General features: G+C 49.7%; 1 protein-coding gene across 1 annotated transcript; it reads left to right on the top strand.

The window, feature by feature from the left end:
* Positions 1-4459: 4459 nt before the first annotated feature.
* Positions 4460-5727, top strand: LOC119311388. Its single transcript, XM_037587026.1, has one exon. The coding sequence runs from the start codon at positions 4524-4526 to the stop codon at positions 5481-5483; it is 960 nt and encodes a 319-aa protein (XP_037442923.1). The 5' UTR covers positions 4460-4523; the 3' UTR covers positions 5484-5727.
* The last annotated feature ends 4116 nt before the right edge of the window (positions 5728-9843 follow it).

Here is a 9843-nt window from a genome sequence, read left to right as displayed (position 1 = left end):
CTGGCGATCCGGGACGATCTGGCGCGTTGGGTGGAAGACAACGTGGACGCCCTTGTCAGGGCTTTCACCTCTGATGATGATGGCGTGGTCGTGGCCGCTGATGAGGGCGGAGTGGTGAACGGCCCAGGTGCTGTCGGCGGCGGCGCGGAAGGTGATGGCGTGGCCAGTGATGCCAGTGGCGACTCCGGAGGTGTCCCTGAGGATGCATTAGGGGATTTATCCGATTGACCGCGTGCTGTTCCTGCTTTTATCCTGCGCAGATAGAGTTCGGGCTTGGCCCAGAGGATTGTAAGAGCATTTTGGGAGGGGGAGCCCCTCATGTAAAAACTTGCAGTTAGCGTATTTGTAGACATGATATCACCCGCGTGCCTGCGCCAGTCGACCGGTCTCGTGACGAGTCGACTGGCCTGTTACCTTTGACCCGTACGGGCCCCTAGCCTTTGGGGGGTCGTGGTGTCATGAATGTCTCCTGAACGAGCCTGTTCAACCTGCAAGGAGAACCTCCTGAGAGGGCACGGCGACGGCAGCCTGGGCTGCGCGCATGCTGGGCCTAACCCGGCTCACGAGGGGCTCACGAGGGGAGGCGGTTGAGGCCGGATGGACGCAAAGCGGTGACCAGAATGCGAGAGATTGTTCGAACGAGACTAAACACCCCTTCCCCGAACACACGCAAGTCTCAAGCTCAAATCCAACTTAAATCCGAACAGGGAAAAGCAACAACCAAGGGGAAAAGCAAGGAAAGCAGAAAAAGCCGCGTCCGGAACCTAGTCTAGTCTTCGACGTCTTCTCACCAGTGCGGAGCTAAGTGCTGCCACTGGGCATGGGCGGGAGCCCCCGAGGCCCGAGGGCGGCTCTCCGGAGACTCCGGGGCATGTACAGCCCCACTCATTATTACGTGAGAGTGTCACGGGGCGGCGAGCTTCACAGGCACTGGGCCTTCTTCACATGTACCGGCCTTGCTTCATATCGCCAGACAAGGGCCCCGCCTTGCGCCACACTCTAGTGCCATCGACGACGGCCGGAGACCGAGGACGCCGCCAATGGGGTAGAGCGGTCGCCAGCGGTTCACCCGATGACCACGGGTCCTCTGCCGGGGTTAGGCCCTGAGGCACCTCCCCGGCGGAGGGCCTACCTCCTGAGGACGCCTTGCTCCGAATGCCGCGGTGGTGATGCCGGATCCCAGCCCCTCTCCTGCAGCCCCCGGCGCCCTCCTTCTGAGGGGTAGGAAACTGCTGGATTGGGGCAGCCATCCGCCGCGACGACCTGTACCTCCTGCGACCCACGGTTAGCGTATGCTTGCTCCTGAGGAATTAGCGGTACCCGATAATCGCTGCCTCCAGCGCGGTCGACGGGGCTTTCCCGGGGCTCCTGAAAGAGCTCAGCTTCGGGTGTCTCTTCCCTCCAGCTTGGGCCGAGGAACAAGCTGTGATCTTCCTCCTGTGCGTGCCCTTGATCCATCATGTGGGGCACGTACTCCTCCGGGGCCGCCACCCCGAACGCTTCGATGTAGTGCCCCGTGTGCCACGCAGCCCTGCTTGAGGCGCCCACCTGGGGGTGGTGGCGCGACGGCCCACTGGGACCATGGGCGGTGGCGAGTCCTCCTTCGCTGGCCGGGGGCAGAGGCAGCACCATTGGTGACCATGCGCTGACGGCCAGGGTGGTGTTGGAGTGGCCCTGGAACCCGCTCGGGGCTGTGCGGGCGCGCGTGGGGCCTCCGTGCGATCCGCCTTGGGCCTGAGGGGGCAGCTGGGTGCAGAAGGGGTGAGCCCCCGACGGCGGAGCCCAGAAGCTCTGCCACCTGCTCTAGTAGCACGTCGCGGCCGCCCTCTTGCAGCCTGCATTGCAGCAGCTCTCGCGCTACTGTGAGCGCAGCCCTTGAGTTCGCCTGCTCTCGCCGCGAGTACGGCGCCGCGGCCGCGGCGTGGCTCGAGGCCCTGGCTACCGACCTCACCTACCGCGGCGTGAGAGCTGGTGTCGCTTGACCACGTCGCCCGCGGCCCACAGCGCTCTGCGAACCGCGGGCTTCCTGGGGCGCAGGGTTGAGGTCGCCCTGGGCAGGCGGCTCTGAGCGGGTGGGCCATGCCGCCCAGGGATCAGGGTTGCCCGTTTGGTCACCATACATGTTGATAATGGTGCGACGGGCGGCGAAACACGAGGCGACGGAAGGCGGATTCCAGTGCACCCCTACCTGGCACGCCAAATGTCGGATTTCGGGTTCCGGCAAACCCTTGAGGTTCGAACACTGGGGTGCACGCGGAGATCACACCCCCAACCTACTCATGTCTCACCGCCTCGCTAGGATCTAAACTACACGAAGAACAACACGAAGGACACGAGATTTATACTGGTTCAGGCCACCATTATGGTGTAATACCCTACTCCAATGTGTGGTGTGTGGATTGCCTCTGGGGCTGATGATGAACAGTACAAAGGAAGAACAGCCCCTCGAGGGTCTGTTCCTATGGTGGTGTTGCCTAAGGTTCTTCTCTCTGGTTGGTCTCCAGATCAGATGTCGATGCCCTACCCTGGGGGTGGCTAGTCCTATTTATAGGCGGAGGCCCTAGGCCTCTTCCCAAATATTGAGCGGGAAGGGCGCCAACAATTGGCCATTTTGAAGGGGAACATCTAGTACACTTATCCTGACTAAAGTTGATCATCGCCTGCCAAAGACCCTGACGATGACGCTGGCTTGGACTCCACGATGACCTCCATTCTTCCGTCCCGCTGGTCTTGGTCTTGTTGCACCGAAATGGTTGCCTTTGCTTGATACCCTTGCCTGCGCTTGCCCCCTTTGCACCAAAGGGGAAACAAGGACTCTGCGCAGGCCGGCGCCCGCCTGGCGCCCGCCTGGCCTTGGTCGGCATGGCTTGCGTCATGGGCACCTCATGAGGTACCCCGGCTTGATCTCTCCGCCTTCTCGCGAGCCAGACTGACGAGGCCGTGCCTGAGGAAGCCTCCTGTCGTCCTTCCCCGCGAGGCTTGGCCCCTCGCGAGGGTCTTGAGCATGTGTTGATGAAGATGGGTCGTACTGGGCCACTCCTTGAGCCACGCCGCAGGCCGCATGGAGGCAAGTCTGGGTACCCCCGTTCCCAGAACGCCGACAACTACCAATCTATCTTGGCCAGAGAAGACAGATAGATCGGAAAGCATACATAGATATTTAATTATGCAACAAAAAACTTCAAGAGATTCAATATAAATCAATGAACAATCTGATTATAAATCTATAATTCATCGGATCCCAATAATCACACCACAAGAATTACATCGGAATGATCTCAGAAGAGGACATGATATTGAAGATCCGAGAGAGAGAGAGAGAGAGAGAGAGAGAGAGAGAGAGAGAGAGATCTAGCTACTACTATGGACCCATAGGTCCCGAAGGAACTACTCACACACCATCATGGAGTTAGCAAGGTTGATAGATGAAGATGGCCACCCCAATGGTTTTCCTCTACGGCAGAACTCCAGAACAAGCCTCCATATGGGATCGCTTCGGAACAGAGGCTTGCGTCGGTAATAAAATTGTTTCGGGTCCCGCTTCGAGGGTTTGGAATTTATGTGAATTTGTAGGTCAGGAATTGGATCAAATGGAGGCTCACGGGGTCCACAAGCCTGGGTGGTGCGGCCACCCCCGGTCGCGCCACCTGCCCTTGTGTTGCCCTCGAGCATCCCCTCGACGACTCCCGAAGCTTCCTGTGTTTCTTTTGGTCTAGAAAAAATTGTCATCGTGTTTGGACCTTCGTAGGTATTGATTTTCTGTAAAATCAAAAAACAATCAGAAAACATAAACTGACACTCACACTAAATTAATATGTTAGTCCAGAATAATAATATAAAATAATGTAGAATGATAAGAAAAGTATGTGGCAATAATAATATAATAGCATGAACAATAAAAAATATAGATACATTAGAGACGTATCACACACCGGCCGAGAGGGCCGCCACGTCGTGTCCCGGTCTTCGCATCTGTTCAATATCGGAGGGACATGACTGGATGGGGCGGATATATACCGCAATCAAATAGGTTGCCCGTTCATCCTCCTGCCGTCATTAAACAGGCACACCGGCCGAGAACCCACTCCGACGTCCGCAATGACACCATGCTGCTTGGTCTGGCCGACATATGCACGGAGGAGGAGGTCCATGAAATTAGAAGATACATCTTTGCAGAGGCGATCTGTGCAAAATAATGCCTACATGGCGGTGGTCAAATCATCATGCTAGCCGGTCAACACAGGTCAGAGGTCCATAGGACCTCCAATGAACCATTTACAAAAATTTAAGACTGTGATATGCATATCCCAAAGATTTGAAACTCACTTGACATTTTTGTAAAATAATTAGGACCGCGCATGCATTTTACTCTCATTTGTTCCGGGTCCTCTTTGGAAGATGTAATGACTGGTTTGTAATTTCTTTCTTTTTGGGTCCTTCGAGACCCTTGCCCGTTAAGAAAAACGTGTTCGGAGTGATCCGTCCTCGTGGGCGAAACCCAGATCCCACAGATCCGGGCGGCCATGGGGGACGGCCGCCGCCGCCGCCGCCGCCGCAAGAATTCCCGGCGGGTACCCGCGCGGGAGGGAGATATTGACGACGTTCCGGGCGAGCTTCTCGAGGTGGTGTTCCTGCGCCTCCCCTCGCCTGCCCACCTCATCCGTGCCGCGTGCACCTGCAGGCGATGGCGCAACGTAATCGCGGGCGACGGCGGCGGCTTCCTCCGCCGGTTCGGCTCTCTCCACGGCGCGTCGGCCGACCACGTTGTCGGCCACTACCGCGTCAACGAGCGCCACGGCCACCCGCGTCCGCCTGGCCTTAACCCCGTATTCGTCCCGTCCTCCTCCTCTTCCTCGCCGTGGGCGGACGCCGTCGCCGCTCGGAACCTCGCACTCGACTTCCTCCCGCGGGGCGAGTTTGGCGATTGCGGCTGGGAGCTCGCCGACATCCGGGCCGGCCTTCTGCTCCTCTTCCACTCGGAGCTGGCGCCAGGCCTCCTCATCTGCGATCCCCTGAGGCGATGCTACAGGGAAATCCCTCGCTCGGCGTGGTTCCACGGCTGCCACATGCTGGGCGCTTTCCTCCTCGACGGCGAGGACAAGGACGCGGCCGCGGGCATCAGCATGTCAAACTTCAGGGTGACGTGCGCGCTCTTTCGCTTTGGGGACCGCAACGCCAGGGCCTGCGCCTTCTCGTCTGCCGCCGGCGGCTGGACCTCCGGGGCCGCACGTAGCAGCACATCAGTCTGCCGCGACAGGGAGTTGGCCCCCATCTATTTCGCAGGAAGCAGCAAGGGGAAGAGGTTCGCCTCTTGGACGGTCGGAGACAACGTTGTTCTTGCTCTGGACAAGGACACCGCCGAGCTCTTATCTGGTGTGGTGCCGGACGACGCACAGTACGCCGTGCTCCGGGACAAGCGCCACGCCGCGGAGTACGCGTACCAGCTGCCATGGCCACCCACGATCGAAGCTTGCGTAACCTAGCTGCATTGGTGGGCTGTGGATAGGCCATGGCGTCGTCCCAGGTTCTCAATTCCTCAATTTGCCGTTTATCGTGATGGTCCTAGAGGACCATGTGTGTCTGTATATAGGCATCAAGTGGCAAACAATTTCAGATGTTTACAAGTTCAGTTCGTTGGATTGTTTCTTGTTGCTGTTTTGAGCATTTATCTGTTCTAAAGATTACTTTCATAAACTTCAAACTGTTTGTATCTGTTTTGAACATTAATCCGGTCTTCAGTTTACTTTCATGAAAGTGAAATTGCTTGTTTTGGAGAAGCTTAGTTTGACTATGAAGCATATACTTGCGCTGAGGTGGGTTTATGGATGAAGTTTTGTGTAGGAGAGAATAGAAAACAATTGTATGATCTCTCTCTGTTGAAATTCCTAAGGCACCTTGAACAAAATATGTTTATTTTAGAGAAAGGCTACTGCACAAGATGTCAAAAACCATCTCATACGTAATTGGCCGTCTGTGTGCCAGCCTATATATATAGGCAGGGTGTCCTAGGGTTATAGATGGTCGTAGAATGTATGCTTGCTAAGCAAAATTGGATTTGGAAAATGTAGAAATGAAGATGGTTTGCGCTAAATATGGATATTAGATAAATACTGCAGGAAACAAACGACAGCTAATGTTAAAGTTAGGCCTGATCCATCACATTTTATGCATATAGCATTTTAAAAGCTACAGGTTTAACTTACAAGTGTTGTAGGAAGAAGATTGAAAAATGCCAAAGGACCAATTCTTGGAAGGTTTTTTTTTTTGAAGAATATTCTCGGAAGGTTTGTTGGTCGTGTTTGTAGAAACTTTCATGGTCTTTATAACGACCTGACTCTCAGTAGTGACATTTAGGTTTTAACAGTTTTCGATGTAGGTTTAGGGCAGAGCATTAGATTTGGGCGAACAGTTTGTGATGAAAGTGATGATATGTGGCAGCAGCTCCAGTCTCCACTCTCTGTATAGCGAGGTCACGTGGCCACAGCCCAGAGGAGAATGGTAAATGTCTCTCTTTTTTTTAACATGCAAAGGCGCCTATGGCGCCAATCCATTCATTCATACTGCAAACAGTTTACATTGAGAAATACAATTCCCTGTAATTGTATGCCTAAACACAACAGTTTTAAAGGGCAACTGTCCTCAAGATGATCTGCATTACTACAAGAGAAATGAACTTGCTGATCTGTTATGTGGATGAGTGCTAGCTGGGCTAAATCATGTGCCTCCATGTTATGAAGTCTTGAGATGTGAAAAAACTGAACTGAAGATGCATTTGTTACTGCACAAAATTCTGCAAGTAAGCCTCTAGCCTCCCAATGTCCTGGATCTGTTCTAGGCGATCTTGCAGCAGCTGCTTTCGCTAGCGATAAATTGTCTGTGAGGAAGATCGCATCTTTTATTTGCAACCTGGCAAGAATGTTGGTTGCAATTACTAGAGCTTGTGCTTCTGCTTGTATGGCTGATTCTGCATGATTGCCTATAGCATAGATTTGGACCTTCAGTCTTCTGCTTCCTTGATGTATGTGCATATAAACTCCCAGTCCAGCTCTTGTGTTGCTGGCATGTTGAACCTGATTCTTCCATGCCGCATCTGTGAAATCCTATTTGTTGTTTTTAGCTTTAATAAATCTACTATTGTCCCTTGTGCATATATACCTGCTATTTGCAATTCCTGGTTCTCCTTCTTCTGTGATTGCTCCTACACCCCCATTTCCTGGTATATGCAATTAGCTATGGCCTGAGCTGCATAAAAAAATTGTAGAGGAGAGCTCTCTTTTCTTTGAAACAATTTGTCGTTCCTTTCCACATACACCACATGAAGGTAAATATATTGCTCAAAGTGGCATGTGGATGAGTTGAGTTAAGAATGCCTAAAATATTTGTCATCAAAATGAATAAAAGGAGATGTATCTAGACGTTTTTTAGTTCTAGATACATCCCGTTTTATCCATTTTAATGACAAGTATTTTCGAACGGAGGAAGTACTTGTTATTGAATTGTTATCCCATACAAGATCTTCTATTCTAATGTACCAGGGATGGACAAACCAGGCAACCTTAGCAAATGGGCAAAGAAAAAGAATGTGCTTTTCATCTTCTTCCACTCCACACCTGGAGCAAAATTTACTTATTTGGGCTGTGTATTTACCTGCTCTTATACCTGTTGGAAGGGCTTTTCTGATAAGTCTCCATGCAAATGTTTGTATCCTTGGAGCTATATCTTTTGTTTTCCAAATTTGTTTCAATAGCTCTCTTGAGTTGGCTGTAATGATTGTGGGTTGTGGTTCTCCTTCTTCCTGCAAAACCTGCAAACAGAGCTTGTATGCACTTTTAGTTGTAAATTTCCCTGACGGGGTGAGCTTCCAACAAAGAAGATCTTTCCCACCATCCTGAATTATTGGAACTTGTTTGATGATAGTAGATGTATCCGGATGAAAGAGACTATCAATGAGATTATTGTTCCATTTTTTCTGATTTGGGAGCAAAAGGTCTTCAACAAGAGCTGGATATTCATATTCTCTAGGCTGGTTTATCAGATGGTCATAGATTGTATCCCAAGTATTATACTAAGGATTGCTCCAAAGAGAAATGTTTCCTTTTGTGAGTTGATAGAAGGAGTTTCTAATTAGCATGGGTCTAACTTTCAGAATTCCAGTCCAGAAAGCAGACTTGGGAACATTATGGTTGGCCTTCCAGAAGGATGTATCAGGGTAGTACTTGGATTTGAGGATTTTCGAAAGATTGTTATTTGGATCTTCAGCTATCCTCTAAGCTGCTGAAAGAATCAAACCTTTATTAGTGGCTTGCACATTTCGGATCCCAAGACCTCCTTCATTCTTTGGGGAACATGCATCTTTCCAAGCTCACAGACAGAGAGATTTAGAATTGCATTCCTCTCTCACCCCTGTCCACCAAAAGTTTCTAATGATTGAAGTGAGTTTGGATAAGAACTTCTTGGGGAAAAGAATATTAGACATGTACTAAATAGGAATTGAAGCAAAGACGGGTATTATGAGGGTGAGTCTGGTTGCATGAGAGAGCTTCTTGGCTTTGTAACCAGGTAGCTTAACTTTGAATTTGTCAATGACAAAATTATAGGTTGTAGGTTTGTCTTTGGCTTGGAGAATAAGGCGATGTCCCAAGTGGATAGTGTTGTTATCTATATCTAGAACTAGGAAGATACTTTTGATGGCTTGTTTAATGTTGCTATCCACACCTTTACTAAAGATAATACCAGATTTATACCAATATGGAATTTGACATGACTTGTTGCAAAATACTTGAATGAGTTGACTGATGGCCGTTGCCTCTTGAGTAGTAGCTTGCCCACAAACTAAGAGATCATCTGCAAACATGAGTGAGTGGATAGGAGGGCAATTTGGACCAAGAGAAATTCATGTGAGAGCTCATGTATGGCAAGTACAAAAAGGTATGGGGAAGGTGGACAACCTTGCCTAATGCCTTTGCTATTCCTGAATTTTGCATATGATTGGCCATTAATGATAATAGTGAAGGAGGCCGTAGAGATACATGCATAGATCAAATTAATGAAATGGCTATGCAACCCTTTTCGAGCTAGAGACAAACAATAAAATTCCATTCTAAACAATCAAAAGCCTTTGCAAGATCAATTTTAATCATGAAGGGAGGAGAATTCCATGTGGGTAGTTTCTTGAGCTATAATAATGTTATTGCTGATCCTTCTCCCTTGAATGAAAGCTTGTTGTGAAGGATGAATGTAATCATGGAGATGTGGTTTAAGCCTCTATGCTAAAGATTTTGCAATTATTTTATAAACAACATTACAGAAGCTAATGGGTCTAAAATCAGCAGGAGTAATGCAAGCTAATTTCTTCGGAATGAGAGCTATGTTAGTGTCATTGACATGATTTGGCATGATAGCAGTTTCACAGAACTTTCTGCTAAGAAAAAGGCCACATTTAACCCATCTGGTCCTGGAGAAGCCTCTTCATTTCCCTAAGAATCTGCCAAAGTTCCTGCTTATCTGGAATACTATTTGTATAATCGTGCTGATTTGTATTTATATGGGTGCTTACATGCGACATGCCTTGATTAATTGTATCAGAAGCAAAAAGTCTATTTGAAATACTGAACAAAAGTATGAGCACTATTTTCAGGTTTAAATGAGTTATATTGCTATTATCTTTGATGGAAACAATTTGGTTCTTCCTTCTTCTTTTGAGTACATCCTGATGAAAATAAGAAATATTCATGTCCCATTTTGTTGCCCAATGCTTTTTCGCCCTTTGACTATAATATTCAGTGAGTTTGGTCATGTTCTCTTCATACCTATTTATTAAATAGGCCTCCAACTTGTGGTCAT

Source organism: Triticum dicoccoides, chromosome 5B, assembly GCF_002162155.2.
Source record: "Triticum dicoccoides isolate Atlit2015 ecotype Zavitan chromosome 5B, WEW_v2.0, whole genome shotgun sequence".
NCBI lineage: Eukaryota > Viridiplantae > Streptophyta > Magnoliopsida > Poales > Poaceae > Triticum > Triticum dicoccoides.
Note: the sequence above shows the minus strand (reverse complement) of the source record. Positions and strands in the feature narration are given on the sequence as shown.